Source organism: Tympanuchus pallidicinctus, unplaced genomic scaffold (genome assembly GCF_026119805.1).
Source record: "Tympanuchus pallidicinctus isolate F22 unplaced genomic scaffold, pur_lepc_1.0 scaffold14, whole genome shotgun sequence".
In the NCBI taxonomy this organism is placed as follows: Eukaryota; Metazoa; Chordata; class Aves; order Galliformes; family Phasianidae; genus Tympanuchus; species Tympanuchus pallidicinctus.
In genome coordinates, this window is record NW_026294659.1 from 1,280,611 (window position 1) to 1,301,261 (window position 20,651).

General features: G+C 45.2%; 1 protein-coding gene across 5 annotated transcripts in view; it reads left to right on the forward strand.

Annotated features, from left to right (window-relative positions):
• The window catches only part of NHS (NHS actin remodeling regulator), a 249,571-nt gene that overhangs the window by 223,953 nt on the left and 4,967 nt on the right, over positions 1 to 20,651 (forward strand). The window contains exons 3-8 of one of the 5 annotated variants that reach the window (XM_052673966.1): positions 2,039 to 2,172; positions 10,335 to 10,397; positions 12,401 to 12,593; positions 15,752 to 15,883; positions 17,117 to 20,068; positions 20,354 to 20,480. In XM_052673966.1, the coding sequence (XP_052529926.1) occupies positions 2,039 to 2,172; positions 10,335 to 10,397; positions 12,401 to 12,593; positions 15,752 to 15,883; positions 17,117 to 20,068; positions 20,354 to 20,480 (3,601 nt within the window). The other 4 variants (XM_052673967.1, XM_052673971.1, XM_052673968.1 and 1 more) reach the window with 4 other exon arrangements.

Here is a 20,651-nt window from a genome sequence, read left to right on the forward strand (position 1 = left end):
TGATGGAAGAAGACTTCTCTGGGCTGGGATTAGAGTGATTGTGACTTTTTCAGGATGGACTCCTCCATACTGGGCCATAGAACTGCTGCATGATGTCAAGACAGGGAAGGAAGAACTACCTGAGGCTATGTTTCTTTCTTTCCCCTCAGAAAGGTACATTTTCTAGGGTTAGAATGCAGATGTCCATGTGTCTTGATATTTCAAGGCAACAGGAGCTGCAAGTTCTCATTGGGAATCAGGCATTGTATCCCAAGCACTTAGAAGTCAGCTCATTTATCACTTGAAATTAAAGGTATAAAGTTCTTTTCAGGGTGAGTTCAGCTTCCAAGCTCAAGACGGGTGCATCCCTAAGAGTAAGAAATCAGGCAGTGATGGTAGGAGGTGCACATGAATGAGCAAGGAGCTCATGGATAATCCCAAATGGAAAAAGAAAATCTACAGAATATGGAAATGGCATCTGGCCACGTGGGAGGAGTATAGGAAAATTGTCAGGGCATGCAAGGATGCAACGAGGAAGACTTAAGACAAGGAAGGTCAAGCACAACAAGAAAGGATTCTTTAAGTACGTCAGTAGCAAAAGGAAGAAAGACTACAGAAAACTTGGACCCACTGCTGAATGAGGAAGGAGCCCTGGTAATAGAGGACACCGAGAAGGCAGTTACAGAACACCTTCTTTACTTCAGTATTTACTGCTAAGGCTGCTCCTTGGGAAACCCAGACCCAGGAGGTGAGAGTCTGGGGAAAGAAGGACTTGTCCTTGGTCAAAGAGAGTCTGGTCAGAGATGGACTAGGCAAACTCGACACACACAAGTTCATGGGCCCCACATGGAATACCATGTGTGATAGCCATGTGTGCTGAGGGAGCTTACAGAAGTGATTGCCAGGCTGCTCTCTTTTCATCTTTGAAAGATTATGGAGAATGGCAGAGGTTCCTGAGGACTAGAGGAAAGGCAGTGTCACTGCAGCCTTCAAAAAGAGCAAGAAGGACAAGCCAGGAAACTACAGGCCAGTCATCCTCACCTCTATTCCTGAAAAGATGATGGAACAACTTATTCAGTGTGATCAGTGGCACAGAGTCTAGTTGGAGGCTTGGTGTTCCCCAGGGATTGGTACAGGGCCTGATCTTGTCCAACATCTTGGAACTCTGCAGAGAAGGACCTGGGTATGTGGTGGACAACGGGGTGACCACAAGCAAGCAGTGTGCCCTCTTGACAATGAAAACCAGTGGTGTCCTGGGTGCATTAAATAGAGAGTGCCCTGCAGGTCAAGGGACATGATCCTCCTCCTCTACTCTGCTCTGGTGAGGCTACGTCTGGAGTACTGTGTCCTGTTCTGTGCTCTCAGTTCAAGAAAGACAGGGAACTTTTGGAGAGAGTCCAGCAGAGGCCACAAAGATGATGAGGGTCCTGAAGCATCTCCCTTGTGAGGAAGGGCTGAGAGACCTAGGGTTGTTCTGCCTGGAGAAGACTGAGGGGGAATCTTATCCATGCTTATAAATATCTAAAGGGTGGGAGTCAAGTGTATGGAGCCAGGCTTTCAGAAGTGCCCAGCAACAGAATGAAGGGCAATAGGCACAAATTGGAATGTAGGAAGTTCCATACAAGAAATGAGGAAGAACTTCTTTACTGTGAGAGTGACAGACATCTGAAACAGGCTGCTCAGAGAGGTTGTGGAGTCTCCTTCTCTGGAGTTATTCCAAACCTGCCTGGATACTTTTCTTTGCAACCTACTGTGGGGAACCTGCTTTAGCGTGGAGTTGGATTAGATGATCTCAGGGGTCCTTTCCAATCCCTGTGATTCTGCCATTCTGTGTGATTCTGTAATGCTGGGTGTATAGGCACTGCTCTTTGAGGGGCTGGGAGTCCAGTAAGTGCTTCTCTCCTTCATCTTCATTGAGGATCATCAGTAGTGTTCACTGGAGAAGAGGAAGAACTTCAGCTCCATGTCCTTTCCATAGCTCCGTTGCGCAGTTAGTAGAAATGTTTATGTTTTTAATGCTCTGAAAAACTCATGTTCTCTGTGTTCTCCTCCAAAACAGAACATCGAAGCCGAGTTGATAACAGAGAGCAAAAAGTCCAAGGGCCCATCTCTGTGGTGGCTCCTCCCTTTCCTCCCTTCCCTGCAGTCTGCAGTCAAAAGAGGCAAGCGATAAAGGACCGGCACTTTCTACCAGTAAGTCTTTCTTCTGTGCTACAAGTATCCCACATGAACACTTTAATAGGGTTGTGGGACCTAGATATGACACTGCTTAAGAAGTGCTCTCCAGGCACAACATTGCTGGTCTTAGCAATTCACCCGTAAGATGGCTCAGGTAGCAGCTTCCAGCAGCCAGTCACAGGGTGAAAGTTTCCACAGAGAAACCTGATATTTCACATAAAGCCAGCACATGGACACACTCGTTCAGATGCTTCTCCACAGCTCTTTTTGTTCTCTGCTCCTGCCTTGGGCAGCACTTCCAGAACTCTCCTGTCATTTCAGTAAGTGCTGTAATTTCAGCCCTGAAATTGTCATTGCCAGTAGCCAAGAGCTCATGGGTTTTGAGGACAGTCAGGAGGCTTGTATAGGTGCAGAGAGGCTTAGCAGCACTTCTCTAAAGGAACTAGTTTTTGTGCTTGTGTGGACAGTAGTACTTCTGTGTGTCTCGGTGCTTGACCTACAGAAGTGCCATACTGGCTACATTCTATGCTAGGCTAAGAGATCGTGCGTTCCTCAAACCTAATAAAATTCAGTGGGTCATACCTGGGTTTGTCTTGTAATTGATACATCTGCCCAATGCCAGCCTTCATAGTAGGGACAGATCTATGTGTGCAGGCACAGGAACAATGGCATCTACAGAGATACTGCAGCCATGAGCACATTATAAATGAACACTGGTTTATCACCCCCTGAGCTTAGAAATCCAAGTACATTCACCCTAATCCATTATATTAAACATATGGAAATACCATAATGTTAAAGGAGTTACAGTGTAAAGCACCTGCCCAGGAACCTTAACTTGAGCTAATCAGTCCACAGAGTTTTGTTTCTCAATTTAAAGCATGAAATGCATAATAAGGTTTCAATTAATTTGACTATTCTGACTTTTTTACTGCTTACCTGGATAATTTCAAGGACAGCATCACTATCACTACAGGCTTTGAACGGGCTAAATTTGCAGGCCCTGTGAGTCAAATGAAAGCAGATATTCTGATGCTAATGGACAGAATAGGAAAGGAAGACTTAAAGGAGAAACAGGCTTACATTCTTTTGCTTTGTAAGTCATCATCAAAGCTAGTGCTGTTATAGGGTCATTGAAAGGTAAGGGAGAGCTGACCCTACATTATGGATTGGAATTAGTTACAGATAATTGTTTGGACAATATACTGAACATAAAGCTCTGTTAGTTAGTATCAGATGGAGAACAAGTCATATCTTTTGAAATTGCATACTCGGTGTTGAAAGGCATGAATCTTTTCTGTGTTTGGAACCAGTGCATTTTAGACATCACTTCCATCTGTGTAACACAAAATAATAATAAATAGTGAGCAATTCTCTGAGTCCTGTATTAGATGGCAGAATTAAGTCATGCTGAATACAGATGTCTTGGCTTCATCAGCAAGGCCACCTTTTTTCTTTTTGAGAGGGAAACATTAAGCTTTGTGCCCACCCATACTGGGGCTTATTTTGGAAGCCAACCAGATCTGGTGGTCCCTGAAGGAGGAACAAACAAGTGCTGACTCGGAGGTTGTAGTCCTATGGATTTCAAGGCATCTGGAAATATTCTACTTTGAGAAGTGCAAATATTCCAAAACCAGAATATTTCAGAGTGCCTTGACCCACTTTTTAGAGAACTCCTTGTTCATGGGGCAACTCTGGACAGAATAAGGCAAGATGAAACTGCACATGAATGCTCTGTCTGGGAGAAGGTTGAGCAGAGATTTTTACAAGATACTGCAACAATGAATAACTAATTGATATTGTGCCAACCCTTATGACTTAATGATATCATTACAAGAGAAAATTAAGGGTGCTGTTCTTGGCTAACTTGCCCTTTTCAGCATAAACTTTTTGGCATCTGCGAATGTGTATGTGCTTCAGGGGCTGCTGGAAGTGTTTGATATCTGATGCAAGTTGATTGTATCATCTGTTCATCAATGAAATAAAGATGTTTGAGTCCTACAGGAATTTTTACATGTGGCTCTGCAGTCTATTCTATATTCCACTTTTCTAATGCATTGGAAGGTGCTGGTAAGAGAATTGCTAAATGAGAGGAGAGTAGACACCCTTTTCTGTTTCTTAGAAATCAGAAAAGTGGTCAACAAGAAGCTGGGAAATTTTTAAGCTACACAGTTTGACTTTTCCAAACTGTGCATTTGCGTTAAATATGTTCACTGAAGCACTGAAGTAAGTGGCTTGACTTTGAGTAACATTCGAGTACTGTGAGAACTGTGAGATCTATCAGTACTAAAAGCTACCAAGACACAGACTGCCCATGTATGTGACCAGCTGAGGTTTCCAAATCGGTATATTTTGTCTGCTCTTTTTATTGCTGCCAATTAAGTAGCAGTGTGCTTTTCCAAAGATGTTGCATATTGCTTAGTAAAGTTAGAGAATATTAACTTTACCTGGTGGAGATTCACTTTTAAGCATGGCTAGCTGTTTTTGTTTGTAGGAAGATGCCAAAGTCAGTCCCACGTATTCCAAGAAAGACCAATGAATTAAAGTCCAAAGTGACTGATACCAGTGTAAATGCATCTGGAAGGCCATTTTGAACTATTCCATCATAAGATGATGTTGTCCTGAAGCAGCAGAGAAGTAGAAACAGTGGTGTTCTAGGATTTTTTGTGTCCCAGGATTTTTTGTGTTCCTGGCAGGATGTGTTTACAGTTGTTTTGTTGTAGCCTATTCTTGTAAGGGAAACTGCCCTGATTTGTCTGATAAAAGGTTCGCTTAGGCCAGACACCAAAAGGGGATCCTTCAGAAAGGTGTGTAAGAAGGGGGCATGATTTATGCCACTTCTTGTCCCATGATATATCCTTGCAGTTTCATGCAGAAATTGGTTATGGAGCTGCTGAGCCAGAGATGAAATAGACAATAAGAACCACCAAGGAACAACAAGTCTGCATTGATTTTGAGACTTGTTTAATCCCTCCTCAAATTTACACCTTTGGCCTCAACAGCATGTGACAGTGACTTTAATAATCGGTATGAAAATATATCTTTTGTTTGTTTCAAACTCAATGCCTCATAATTCCATTGCATCCCTGCTAATTTTTAGAGTATGAGAAACAGTAAGCACTGTCTCCCTTCTTACTTTTTCCATGCCCCTCTTGTTTTTTTCAGGCATGATTTTAGTTCCCTATTTATCCCAGACATTCATTTTTCAAGCTAAAAACCCCTGACTTGCTTAATCTCACTCCACACAGAGCAGCTGTACAAGCAGACAGATTTGTAAGCATCATTCTTTCAGGCATTTTTGCCAATGGGGGGGAGGCAAAAAAAGAGGAAATTACAAGGAAGGTACAGAGCTAGGAAAATGAGGGAAATATTCATTACACACGTTCCCATGACAACCCTCTCTGTAGTGCTGCAGAGTGTGAAGATGCTGTGTCATTCCAGCTGCATTTCAGACTCTCTTTCATATTCTCCACATTTTTTTTCTTTCTGTTTTCACTAAGCGTGTCCAGCAAGTCTCCAGAATCTCAGTGCTGCAGATCAGAGTGCAGATGCTATGGAACCACAGTTTCTCCAGCCCCTCATAGCACAGCTGAAAATAAGGGAGATCAAGCAAGGAATAGCATTTGGGAATTCACACTCACAGGTGCACAATATGCAGTGTCATTTTGTTCATAATTACACTGAGCAGAAATCTGAAGACAAGAAGCAGGAGGTTGCTTTCTAGTCAAGTTTGGCCTCTCCCTGAGGCATCAGCTAGATCAAATATGAAAAGAAAATAATGCATAGGATAATTGATTCCATAGCTTTGCCATTTAAAAATGTTTCTTGTGGTCTGTCTTAGGATGCTCTGTACAGCACACAACTGCATGCACAAACTTTCACACACTGTGCTGAAGTTCTGCAAAGCCTCAATAAAAAAATAACAGATAAGAGCCAGGCACAAGTTGCGCCACATACTTTCAGTGTGCAAATCCTGCCTGTAGCTGTTACAAATGAAAACCACCTGACCCCTCTACCCAGCTCTTGTGAGACCCCATCTGGAGTACTGTGTCCAGGCCTGTGGATGCCCCATCCCTGGAGGTATTCAGAGCCAGGCTGGATGTGGCTCTGGACAGCCTGGTCTGGTGGTTGGCGACCCTGCACATAGCAGGGGGTTGAAATTGGATGATTATTGTGGTCCTTTTCTAACCCAGGCCATTCTGTGATACTATGATTCTATGACCTTATTCATCAGAATGAACTTGCATAGCACTGTTTGTGCCATGAACGTAATACCTCCTACTGTGTATGGTAAGATTATTATTTTGTACGTACATCTGCTGGGATGCCATGTGTGGCATGACTTCTGTCAGAAAGCACATCTTATTTTTGTCATTACCTTGTCAAAACATTGGTGCAGCAAATTAATCATTAATGGATTGTCAGTGACAGATCGGATTTGTGATGCTCCAAAATAAAATGAAACACCCACAAGCAGATAAAACAAAACCTGAGGAAAATGAATCACAGGGAAATGTCGAGAGCAGGCAGGTGAGCGGAGTTGTGTTTTGCAGCAAAAATAGCACAGTCAGAAGTATTTCTTGTTTTCAGCTGACTGCCTGACAAAGATGCTCTGTAGGTACGAATGTTATTTTCTAATTGAGCAGCTGGCTTTGCTCCAAAAGCAATGGAAAGCTGCTAATCTTTTATTAGTATTTCTTCTCCTTTTACCAGGCCTTTAATTTTTCCAACATATGAATCAGCACCATTTGATTGAGTTCCTTTGAGTTACTGAAGCAGCAGGCTTTCTTTCCTACAGGAGAGAAAGGGAGAAAGGGAGGGAGGGAGCTTGCACTAAGGTCCACAGAAGGAGTCGGGAGCAGCCTCAAGTGAATGTGAGACTGAATACCAGTTCCCAATTGCTCTCTCCTTGTCAGTATGGGAATGGCTGCTTTCAGCTGTGAAGTCGGGATGTACTGTTAATGAGTGCATCTGATTTCTATGCTCACCTAGCTTGTATAAGCATCCTACGTGTGTTTTGTCCACTGCCGGAAGTGGGCCATATATGAAGATCAGCAGCACTGAAGCTGTATGCTAGTACATTGCCCACTTTTTTCAGTGGGAAGGCAGTGTGCACTACTATAGAAGCTGGAAGTCATAAGTAATATTGATCCCTTATGCTTGTTGTTAGCTGTAACTTATGGGAAGCAGGAGTAAGAAATTATCTTCAGAGGAACAGGGAAATGCTGCCAGCCACCTCCTGCCCTCACCCAGGTTTTGCTGGACTTCCAGCACCAGGCACTGCTGCTGCATGGGCTGCCAGCATTTCCTAAAGAGTACACACTGCCTACACAGTCACAGCAGTGCAGGGGGTGGGGAAGGAATTACCTCAGCCACAACTGAATTAGAGAAGCCTGTTGAGGATAAATGTGTACGGCTCTTGACAAGACTTTAGCATTTAGCAACAACTTTATTATCTGAACAGAAATTAGCCTTTTTTTTCTCGGTTTTACACTTTTCACTCCACCACTGCACAGTGCCCAAAATGTCCTGTGCACTAGCTTTGAAATTCCAGTAGCTCCATTAACATTGTCACTATCAGGCAGGCAGGCCAGGTACATGATGACGCTTTGAAGATCCTGAACAGCAGGCTTTTCAAAGCGGCATCTCAAAGCTTTGGAAGATACAGAACGAGTGGAATTAAATGGCATTTTTGTGTGGCATTGGCCCATTCTTTTCCTCCTGATCCCAGCTGTGGAGCAAGAAATAGGACAGACCCATAAATTACCAGGCTGGCATGTTTGTGACTGCCAAATTGCTTCTTTGCCACTGCACTGATGGAATGTAAGGTTTTCATTAGCTAAAAAGGTGATTCATGTGTCCCAACTTAGGTATCTGCAAGTAAAGCTAGACTCCTCTTAAAATTGGTGGGACAAATGTTTGAGAGTTATGCATCTCATCCCAAGTGCTGAGGGAAGTTTAAGCTGAACTGCTCTGCAGCAACGCTGGTTTCTGTTTCCCTTTAGGGAAACATAACAATGATCTCAGGCCTGGACATCTTCATGATTTTGTTGCAGTCCACAGAAACCAAAAACTTCCACACTGAAGAGATGAAGAGCAATGAGAAATCAGATCATGTGCATATGCAACCAAGATTTTTACTGCAAAGCAGTTTCAGGAGCACACCATCACCTCTGCAACTGCATGATGGGATAGCGCAGAAAATAGAGATGCTCACATTTGTCAGTGACTGCAGAATAAATCCCTGTTCAAGCAATTACACACCAGTTTGGTTTCAAAGCAATCTTAGCTCATTAAAGAAAAAAATGCCTATTTAAAGTATTCTGGCTTTGTGTTTAACAGATTGATTATCACCATTGCTGTTTGCCAAGCACACCCACACAAAAGAAATTCACTTTGAAAACTGCCGAATGGCAGATTTGCCCATCAGACCAGAACAGCTTTGGATATATAATAATAATTTCTTGCTTGATTATGTGTTCACCCAAGACATTTAGAGATATTCTGGTCTTGTGAGTGAATGAGAACATTTGAGGAGAAGCAGTTTGCTCCCTCCCCGAGCACAGAGGCATTGAAACACTAAGGCTGCTGCATGGCACTGTGCTCAGCTGTCCGGTAGTGGGCACCATGCAGGGTCAGTCAGTAGGTAGGTGACCTTAGGACCACTTGGTCAGATCACAGTGGAAGGTTACATTGCTGTGATAGCAGGAGCTGGAAATTTTGCTGCCCACCTCAGCCCCTTGTGATATTTCTCCTGTTCCTTTGGATGGAAGAAGAGACACTCGTAAGTCAGCCTTTGCCTTTCCCATTTTTGGTGTTTCTCCATGTTAAGTCTCCATCCCAGAAGTTTGTCCTGCTGAGACCTGGGGCTTCAGCACATCAAGGCAAGTCTGTGGATATGCATAACCAGGGCGTGTTTTCATGGAGGAGTCAGGAAGGCAGAGGAACACACAGGGAGGTAGAAAAGCTCTGCATCAACAGGACACAGATTGTCAGCCACTGTTTTGTCTGCTGTAGCCTGTAGCTCTCTAAGGCCAGCTACCCTCTCCTGCTGCTTCTCTCGTAGATGCTTGCCCTTAGCAGCCGGTGGAGCAGGAAGTCCCTATTCATTTTCCTCCTCCCAGTGAGCTCACTGGGACCCTCTAGGCCTTTGTGGTAGTTCTGTAAGATGTAAAAGATTTTCATACTCTGACCTCTTGCCACTTCAGCAGCGCTGATCTCCATTCATCTCAGCTCTCCCCAGGGAGCTCTGACACCCTCCAAGGGGAAGAAGGTGAATTTCAGAACCTGACCCTTTCAGCTGTGGTAAATCTGCTCAAAGCAGGTGACTGGAAACGCAGCTGAAAGATCAAGGAAAAAAATCTTGCAAATCTGAAGAGCAAACTTAGCTAGTTGACATACTCAATATCTTCGCACCTTTTCTTGCTCAAGCAAAAGTGTTCATCCCACAATAAGGACTTTTTCCCAGCCTAGGAGAAATGGTTTTGCAGAGGTCTGAGGGACCTGCTGGAAACATTTGCTGGAAACAGTGCTCTTTTGATTTTCTCTTTCTGCTCTGCTAGAGGACTTTCTCATTTGAAAGCTTCAGGCTTTAGTCACACACATAGGACTGGGGTAAAGCGACAGGTGTTGGAATCTAGCAAGAAAACAGGACGAGTCACACAGTTTACAGAAGACCTTAGTGAACAATATATTTGTTAAATCATCCTCAGCACCAGCATTATTTATATCCATAGCTTATAAATACCTCAGGCAAAAAAATTCCTTATATTACAAAGTAGATCATTTATAGTGTAATTGGAAAAGCACTTTGCACTGCTCCAGCTTCAGGCAGTACACAGTTTGAGTTCCCCAAATCAATACAAGGCATTCTTAGTCCAATTTAAGTCTGTCTGTGCAAGGAGTTTGAACCAATTTCACTACAGTTTTGTCTGATCTGAGTAAGTGAAATCAGTGTAGACTTCACATGGATCCAAGCAACTCTGTAGGCATACCTGAATGAGGTGGGGCTCATTTGTGGAGTAGCATGAGCTAGAAATCGAGATGGAAATTTCAGGGTGTTTTTGCCTCTGACACTAGTTTATCCAGACAAAAATAATGTGCTTTTACCAGAAACTCATTGTGCATGTTTTTAATTTGATTTTTTTTTTTTTCTTTTTTACATTTCACACTTATAGTTTAACAGCACCCGTTCGCCCTCCCCAGTTGAGTGTTGCCACATGACCCCATGGAGTAGAAAGGTACTGGAAAAACAAGCAATCCTCTGCTGACAGCCCTGTCTCACTCACTCTTCTCCCTTCCAGATCCTCACCCTGCCTCTTGCTTGCTTTTCATTTGCTAGCTCTACTGCTCTAAGAGACTCCTCTTCTGTTTCTCCTGTCAATAGACACAATAACAACAACTTTTTCCCTCCTTCATTCTTCACTTCAGAACAGTTTCAGGACCTCGTGGCCCCAAAGCCACCTCTTGGATCCAATTGCCCCATTGAAGGCCTGGACCAAGGCAGAGCCCATAGCATTAGTGACTGCATTTCCTTTTCCCTGCAGTGTTATTGCCCAACTGCCCTTTTTTTTTTTTTTTTTTTTTTTCCCCAATAGTGAGGGATTGCTGGGGCAGCACCAGGGCATTTGCTCCCTGGGTACCCTGCGATGCTGCCCTGTGCTGAGGAGGAGCTCTGGCAGTGGGAGCTGGCGGTGGGGTCACCTCACCCGCTTTGTCCCCATTCCATTGTTATCCTGGCAGAGCCGGCAGCCAGTGCAGCCTCCGTGTCTGCTGTGTGTGGGCAGCCTTTGGAGTTTTGTGGGCTTTTTTTTTCTTCTTTTTTTTCTCTTTTCTTTTTTTTTCTTTTTTTTTTTTTTTTTTTTTTTTTTGCATGCATCAAACTTTTGGGGAGGGGGGAGTTACCTAGGAAACAAAGTCCTTTGTGCTGGAAGTTTATATGAGCCATTCACGTCTGCCGGGGATCAGCACAAAAGCTGCAGAGAGAAAGAAGGCTGCGATGTTTTCCTAAAACCCAACGTGGGAAAGCAGGGCTTCCCGCGGGCGGGAGGAGGACCTGGGGGTGCTGCGGGGGGCAAGGTTGGCCAGGTAAGTGATTGTCCCCCTGCACCCTGCCTTAGGGTCTGGAACGCTTTTGGGGCTGCTGCCTGGAGCCAGAGGCAGCTCGTTCCCTGGGATGTATGTGGAGCCGGGGAGGGATGGCAGCACTACAAAGGCAGTGTCATCCCGCTGCCTGCCGGACCTTGCCAGGCTGGGGAATGCAGCGTTTTGTCTTCAACAAAAATCACCACAAACTGGAGAGTGAAGCATAAACAGAAGTCATAAGGGAGAAGCTGGGTAGGCAGCAGCTGGGGATTCAGGAGAAGGGCAGCTGAGGAGGCTTTGCTCTTCATGCGGGAAGAAGAGGCAGAGTCACTTCCCAGGCTGGGGGAAGAGTTGTCTGCTCTTGGAAGTGTTCTCATGGAGAAAGGGGGGGAATTGGGCAGAAAAAGGTGAGTGCTTCTCCCATGTATTCCTCCAAAACAACGTATTTTTTTACTATTATTATTTTTACAAGGAAAATCCAAAACGGGTTTGTAGCTAGTGCCACATAACAATGTGATTAATCTATCTGTTATAGGCAGCATTACAGCAGCTTTGCAGGACAAGGTGCTGCTGGGGGACCTTTATTGCTTCAGAAAGAGAACAAAGCATCTGTGTTGCTTCCATACAGTTTACTTTTCTCTCTGTTACTTTACCTTCTGTATCTAGTGCTTCTCTTAACACGCTGTAAAAATGTGCATGGTTTCCAAACAACACTTTGAATTTCTTCTGGTGGCAGCCCATCTCCTTTGGCCAGTGTCCTCCTGACCCTGGCACTGCTAACACCTGCCACTTTCCACTGGATTTCTGTAACTTGTTTTCTGCTCGTGTCCATAGTTTGTAAAAATGAAATGCAAATGGTTTCCTGGAGCACGGAGGGCTCTTTTTTAAGGCATTGGGCCTTCCGGTGCCTGTCCTCAAACAAATGTGTACAAGGGGCCGGTCCTCACGGGCAGCCAGCAGAGCAGTGCGTTCAAAAGGATGCACGAGGTATCTGTCTTCTGTGAACGGTGTGTGATTTCAGCCTGTACTGTGTGACTTGCTGAGAGCAGCTTGCCATTGCAGCCTGTAACTGATTGCTGAGCTGTGTGCCTGCTTTGTTTCAACAGTAGCCTCACGTGCCTGAATGGTAGACACTGATTTTGAATGTATTCATTTGCAGTCCCATCCACCAGAGGACGAAGATACAGATGTCATGTTAGGGCAGAGGCCGAAAAATCCAATACATAATATCCCTTCTACACTGGATAAACAAACCAATTGGAGTAAAGCACTACCTCTCCCAACTCCAGAGGAGAAAATGAAACAAGATGCCCAAGTGATTTCTTCTTGCATTATCCCCATCAATGTCACTGGTACAAATCTCTTCTATTTCTTTTTGTATTTATTGCATGGTTCGAGGGAGGTCAAGTACTTATTCTGTTTAATTTGTTTGAAGTCACTGGATTTTATAGTCTGTGGGCAAAGACCCTAGCCTGAGGGTCAGCTGCTGGAGGACAGTGGGCTAAATTCATCCTTCATGCATGTCTGCTGAAGTCTCTGAAGCTGCACCTAGGATTAATTTGGCCCATACTTTGTGAGTCATGCTGTACAGCGTAACACTGGTTCCCTGCATAAACAGTGTACTTTTGTTGTGTATATAACCTGCAGCCTGTATTCACAAAGACCTCAAATAGCTTTTTGAATGTGGCTGACTGAAATAATGCAGAAAGCCACAGAAACTAATCATATGATTGTCATGTGTAGCAGGAGAAGAGAAACTAGAGAATGTAGGCTACTATTTGCAGTGCTTTAAATATGCAAGTCATGACTGTGTAGCATGTAAACCATCACTCTGAGATCTCTTTACATGCAGCTATGCTGAAGGTATAGTAATGGCATTTTCTTTTATTTACGTAACATTTGGATGCATTTTACTAGATTTATTTAAAGAAGAATCTGTTTATGTAAGGATCAGCTTTATCACTGACTAAATGTGATAGACGACTTGTTTCCAGAATCAAAAATCAGGTTGTTTTTCTTTTTCTCTCTTTCTCTTTCTCTCCTTCCAGAAGGCTATGGTAAAAACAAGGTTTATGTTTCCTCAATTATATTTTGCACCAAGTTTTGAGCATAAAGTGGACTAACTTTTCCCCACTTACAGACTTTAAAATAAGCAATCAGGAAGAAAAGCAGGGAACTTACAGCTAACCTCAGACAGCATACTGATATTTCGTAGTGTTTTTCCAGAAGCTGGGGGACAGCAGGGAAGTTACATCACATTGCTCCCGCTTGTGTCTGTCTGTAGTGCCCAGCCTTCCTGCAGGACAGGCTGCCCAGTCACCTACGGTGCCAGGAGGGTTGCACACCCCAGCATGGCCTCAGTCCCAGCCAGGGAGCTTGGGGCTTTGGGTCTGGCTGCTTGCTGTACAGCGGCATCCTTAAGGCGGCATCCCTCCTGCTCCGCCATGTGCCAGGTGATTCCTCTCAGTGTTGGCGATGCACTCCTGGTGCCCCTCTGCTCTGGGCAGTAAAGGTGTCCATGAATTCTGCTGCCCAGGGAGTTGGCAGTCAGGAGCCACAGCGGGAAGCTGTGGGGACAGCGTGGGGTCAGGCCACCCGCCAGCAGAGCAGCCTGAATGGGCTGCGTGGTATAGGCTGGGCACTCTCAATGGACATCCCTGAAGAAGGAAGTAAGCAGAGTGGCACACTTCCACAATGCATTAGAGTGACGCTCCTCATATGTAGCACATAGGATCCTCAGTATGAAGGCTTTTCAACATCACTAATGTCACACAGTGCAGTGCATAGGAGAAATACAGCAGTAGACCAATGGGACCAATGTTAACTTTTCCAGTAATAGAAATTTTTGCCTAGACTCCACCTGCCATACATTGGAACCAAATTTCCCGATCAGTTTTACAGATCAAGAATGGTATGTAATCTTCTGGATGTTTATGTGTATCATTCTCATTAGCACTAATGGGAATAATTTGTATGCGTCACGGGGAGGATGTACCCTCTTTCACTTTCCTCTTGGAGATGACCCATGCATCTGGCACACAGAGCATGTTCAGCTAACTCACAATTGCTGGAAGCCCAGCAATGGTTCTGATTGATTTTCATTTCAAAGAGTTTGCTTTCATTCCTCTGTTTTGTTCTTTAAGCTTCTCCCAACCCCAAGAAATGTTCACTTTTAAAAAATGACTGTTGTTGGAGTTTACAGCACTTTCCTTCCATATTAAAGAAAGTTCTTCCTCTCCTTATTTCAGGGGCATTGGTGGTTACAGGACATCTGTCTGAAGCCTCTATTTCACTGTAGTAGATTTCAAGAAGAACTTTTACAAGAAAGTTACTTTTTAACATTTTACATTGTTATGTAGTGTAATATGTATGTGTACGTCTGTGTATAATTATGTTTTATATAATTATACGCTATTGAAATGGTTTTTATCAGATTTTTTTTTTATTTGTTTTCTTCAATTCGTTTGTTTTTCCTAAGATTACAAACCACTTTACCAGTGATCCTAATGTTAGAGTTTTTATGGACCTGGCATATTTTTTCTTTCCCATCCCCCATCAACTTCAGAGATCAGGAGCATACAGCTATGCAAAGAGCCAGTACAGGCAGGTGCAGGCCTTTCGGCCAGCCTCCTTTTAACTTTACGTTGGCCACAGTGTACAAAGCAAAGTGAAAGAGACTTTTCTGTGGAAATGCCATGGAAACATAAAGCAAATGAGGAATTCTTGCCTGTTCTGCGTGACCATGGTTATAAATAGATGTGCATGTGAACCTAGGCTCCTAAATCTACATTTAGGACCTTGAATGTGTGAGCTGATTCCCTGAGCAGACTCCCACATGTCCTGCTGAGTGTAGAGCACTTGGGAAAGTCAGACCATGTAGTGGTACACAACAATATCTACTCCCCATTTCTTTTATTATTGGCCGTGTGGAAAAAAGAAAAGAGTGTTTTCTGAACTTGTACGTGGAGTTGGCCCTCTTTTAGCTGTCTTCTTCCTTTCCAAAATGTTAGCCCCTTTGGCATATCAGTCTCCTAAGAAGCCCTCAGCTACTACAATATGACATTAAAATCTAAATTGTTTTCTTATGCTTAGTTGCTTAAAGTAAATCAGGCTTTAGTTACATAGATTACTCCTTTCTGACAAGTTACCACCACTGTCCTTATGACAGATGGATAAATAGTTGTAAGAAAGATGTCCTGCTACCAAGAGCTCTCAAATCTACTTTTCTTTCTGATTTTCTTTTCTTTTCTTTTTTTTTTTTTTTTTTTTTTTTTTTTTTTTTTTTGCTTCACTCCTTCTGTTACTTCTGGCAGACCAGGCTGCTGAGGGGGAGCTGGAATTAGATGTAAAACTGTGATACACTGTAATATAATTTATGTAAGAGCTACATAAGGGCTCCCTTATGTTTATTCACAGGCTTAATCCAAGCTCACATACTTCCACTGTGTTCCAGCCATGAAATTTTGTTTACTATTTCTAAAGGCTAATGAGACCTATTTATGGGTTGCAGGAGTTGGTTTTGACAGAGAGGCTAGTATACGCTGCTCTCTTGTTCACTCACAATCTGTACTACAGCGGAGACGAAAGTTGAGGAGGAGGAAAACCATCTCTGGCATCCCCAGAAGAGTGCAACAAGAAATAGGTGTAGTATAAATACAACTCTTCCATAGATAGCTTTCTAACCAACTTAATTGCAGACTTATTGAGCTGGTAGCGGGCATTCCAAAGAAGCAAAACCCTGAAAGCGTAACTGGTTGTGGAGTTCGGAAATGGTGTGTTTTGTTTTTTTGAGTTACTGCAGTCAGCAAAGCTATATTACTCCATATGGCCCCGATATACTGGGGGCCTTACCGAGTAATATAGATGTACGTGTTCAACTCTTATTGTGTAAATGTTAATCAGTTGTTGTTTTTTTTCCATTTAATTTTTGTTATAAACCCATAGTTGCGTGCATAAAAAGTAACTAGATTAAGTGAAAGTTTTTTCTTGTCTGAGGGGATCTTAAGGTAAAGAAATGACAGATGTTGCTCAGCAAAGTGATGAGCTGCCACAGCTCACTCCGCTATCAGTTGGATATCCGCATTAGAGACAGCTGCTGGTACCCCCACAGAAAGCTTTGCTAAAAGTTTCTCTTCCTTGTCACGCTTGTCCTCAATTCTTTCCCTGCATTCTTTATTACCAAGAATAATTGAAATCAAGTAGCTTACCTCACCTTTTTCTCCAGGTGAATTAGGAGCAACTCTGTTGAAGGCAAATCAAGTGTAAAATTGATCTTAACCCAAAAAAAAATGAACAGGATCATTATTACTTAATGTTTACTGCACCTGAAGGTGGCTCTGATACCTTGGTTCGTCGCTCACTGTGAAATTTAATCGGAAGCATAAAGAATGTGTTTATCATAGGGAATAAGCAACCAGAGAACCTATGAAACAAAGATCCCGTTACTGTGCAAATATTCTTGGTAGGAAAGAAGCAGATAATGGAAATTCTGAAAAGATATGTAGTTAAAATGAAATTATTTTTAGAAGTTTATGGAGTGCTTTGTCAGGCAGCTACTCCTGAAAACTGCCTGCAGCTACTTGCACTACAGTGACAAAAAACAAGAAGTTAATATTCATCTTAATATTTACCACAGTAAGATCAGCTCTACATGAGATCACATTGCAGAAATAGGAGAACTGATATCACATTGCGGTACTGGGAGAATTTCCCACCTCATTGGCATGAGGTCTGCCTTATGTACATGTTACAGCAGTTAGGTTTGGTACAACACTCAACAAGATTAAATGCAGATATGCTTCTTGGGTTGCTTTGTGGGTCGTCTCATGTCAGGACATCCAAAGCGGTCTCTCACCCAGCTTTACGTGTACCCTAGATTCGGATGAGTCACCGGTGGCAAGGGAGCGCAATGTGATTGTGCATGCCAACCCGGACTTCTCCAGTGCCAGCAGCCGACGGTCAGGGACCAGGGACTCGGAGTGCCAGACAGAAGAAATCCTTATTGCCGCTCCCTCCCGGCGCCGCATTCGCGCACAAAGGGGGCAGAGTGTGGTCACCTCCCTCTCACACTCTGCTGGCAACATTTTGGTGCTGGCAGACAACGGGGATGCCGTCTTCGCTGCTGCTGTCAGCAACCGCATCCGCTCACGGAGCCTCCCTCGTGAGGGAGCAAGAGCCAGCGAGGGCGACACAGCTGCTACCGCCAAGAGTTCAGCATATGAAGCGGAGTGCTTCCTAGCCAGCCCGGAGAGGCATCCGAAAAAAGGGAAGGAGGTCCTGAGCAAACAGGGTTCACAAGAGCATCAGCCCCTGGGTTTGACTTGTCCTCAGCACCTGCACAGCCCCGAACACAGCATCGGTGAGAGAGGGAGGTCTCGACTGTCAAGGATGGCAGATTCAGGAAGCTGCGAGATTTCATCCAACTCAGACACTTTTGGGAGCCCCATTCACTCCATCTCCACAGCAGGAGTCCTGCTTAGCAGCCACATGGATCAGAAGGAAGATCACCAGTCCTCCAGTGGCAACTGGAGTGGGAGCAGCTCCACATGTCCCTCTCAGACATCCGAAACCATTCCTCCTGCCGCCTCTCCACCACTGACTGGCTCCTCGCACTGTGACTCCGAGCTGTCCCTCAACACCGCTCCCAATGCCAACGAGGACTCAAGTGTCTTCATCACAGAGCAGTATGGTGACCACGTGGACAAGGTCAGAGGCCACAGGGCGAGCTCCTTCACCTCCACTGTGGCAGATCTACTCGATGACCCCAACAACAGCAACACGAGTGACAGTGAGTGGAACTATCTGCACCACCACCATGATGCATCCTGTCGCCAGGACTTCAGCCCTGAGCGCACAAAGGCTGACAGCCTGGGATGCCCAAGCTTCACAAGCATGGGCACATACGACAGCTTCCTAGAGAAGAGCCCCTCTGACAAGGCAGACACTAGCTCACACTTCTCCGTGGATACTGAAGGATACTATACCTCCATGCACTTTGACTGTGGTCTCAAAGGCAACAAGAGCTATATTTGCAACTATGCAGCTGCAGGCTCCGAGAGCGGCCAGGTGGCAAGTGTGACCTCCAGCCTGGCCGACTGCACCTGGCAGGAATGCATCAGTCACAGGAGGCAGGGACGGCAGGGCATCTCTCTGAAGAAACCAAAGGCAAAGCCAGCTCCACCAAAACGCAGCTCATCTTTAAGGAAATCTGAGAGCAGCATGGATCTTCCCGAGAAGAAAGAACCAAAGATTAGCGGTGGGCAGCACACGTTGCACACTGCCAGGGAAATGAAACTGCCACTTGAGTTTTCCAACACACCTTCCAGAGCAGAGGCCTCTAGCCTGCCACCCAAACCTGAGCTGCCCTGGGTGAGCCAGAGTGATGGCAGCATGAAGGACGCTCAGTTCGATACGGCTGACATGCCGTCCTTCAAAGATGAAGGTGCTGAACAACCTCACTATGCAGACCTCTGGCTCCTGAATGACTTGAAATCTGGTGATCCTTACAGGTCTTTGTCTAATTCGAGCACTGCTACGGGTACCACAGTCATAGAGTGCATCAAGTCACCAGAAAGCTCAGAGTCCCAGACATCCCAGTCCGGGTCACGGGCCACCACCCCATCCCTGCCTTCCGTTGACAGCGAGTACAAACTGGCATCCCCAGAGAAGCTGGCGGGGCTGGCCTCACCTTCCAGCGGGTACTCCAGCCAGTCAGAGACACCGACCTCTTCCTTCCCAACCGCTTTCTTCTCTGGACCGCTGTCCCCAGGGGGCAGCAAGAGGAAGCCAAAAGTACCCGAGAGGAAGTCCTCACTCCAACAGCCGCTCTCTAAGGATGGCACCATGTCTGCAAGCAAAGACCTCGAACTCCCAATTATACCTCCAACCCATCTCGACCTAAGTGCTCTTCACAGCGTCTTGAATAAACCGTTTGCTCACCGGCACCAGCTGCACGCCTTCAATCCCAGCAAGCAAAGCGCAGTGGGGGAAGCCCTTAGCCCCAGCCATCCCTCTGCCCTTGCCATCACTCCCTCCGTCCTCAAGTCCGTGCACCTCAGGGCCATCAACAGGCCTGAAGAAGTGAAGCAGAAGGGCAGTATCCCCGACCTGCTCTGCATCCAAGAGCCCACACTGGTGGCTGGTGATGTTTCGCCAGGGAAAATGAGGCCACTCCTAGCCAAGAAGACAGTATCACGGCAGTACTCCACTGAGGAAGCCATCGTGTCATATATCGACTCCTCCCCAACAGAAACAGGCCCTGGGAAGCCATCTTTAGAAAAAAGCTCCTCTTTCAGTGGACAGAGTAATTGTGAGCAGGAAATTGTACCTTCAGCAAGTGTGGCTGTGGTTGAAATGAAAACTGTGAAGGACCAAATAACCCCAGCCGCTGAGCATTTGCCGGACAGTGCTCTAAGTCAGACTTCTGCAGTTTCTACAGAAGGATTTCAGAAAGGCTCAGCTCTCCTCACAGATGAATATGAAGCAGAGAATGCAAACAGGGGAGCAGAACCGGAGAGCCGCCTTGAGCATGTGCAGGTCCAGCCTGAGCTCTGTGGCAGTGGGCAGCAGCTGGAGCTCGGCATGGCGAGTGACGGCCCTGCTCAGGCAGAGGGAGCAGATGTCAGTGATCAGCTTAAGCACCAACTCGATTTAAGCCACCACGTGCCTGGGAATATCAGCTACGAATCAGAGACAGCAGCAGTAAACTTGCTCAGTGAAGCCAGTTGCAAGCAGGAGAACGTCACATCAGGTATTCCTACCAGAAGTGCCTCTGGTATCAGCAGGGCAGACGAGACAGCAGGTGGAACAGAAGAGCCATCGCTGAAAGGTCAGTTGAGTCCTCTTTTCTGTGCTGCAGTTCGTTCTGCATGGGGGGGTGTCACTGACATCAGGATGAAGGACCAGGGCCCTGGAGGTGTCACACAGCATGGCATGCCTCAGTTAGCCCTCCTGGGCTGACAGCACAGCAACCACTCAAGAGATTACAGGGTGAAGTCTGTATGGCCAGCATTGGCCACTTGTTTACACATCAAGCTTATGCCTTGCACTAGCAGTGCTCTTTCAAAATATAGCAGTGGTCTGACTCTAACCATGGTTTCTGTACTTACCTCAGAGTCTTCTCCAAGCGACGACTCCATCATGTCCCCTCTGAGTGAAGACTCTCAGGCTGAAGCTGAGGATGTTTTTGTGTCTCCCAACAAACCTCGTACTACTGAGGACCTGTTTGCAGTCATTCATAGGTAAGCTAACCTTGCAACTATGAACCATAAAAGCCAGCCATCCTTTCCCCAGCTGCATGTCATCCACTGCAGAATAATTATCTGATGGTTGAGCCCTATCTTGACCCCATTCATAGCTGTTGTGGTGGTATGACAAAGGCATGCAGAAATATCCCAGCCAGCACTGATGCT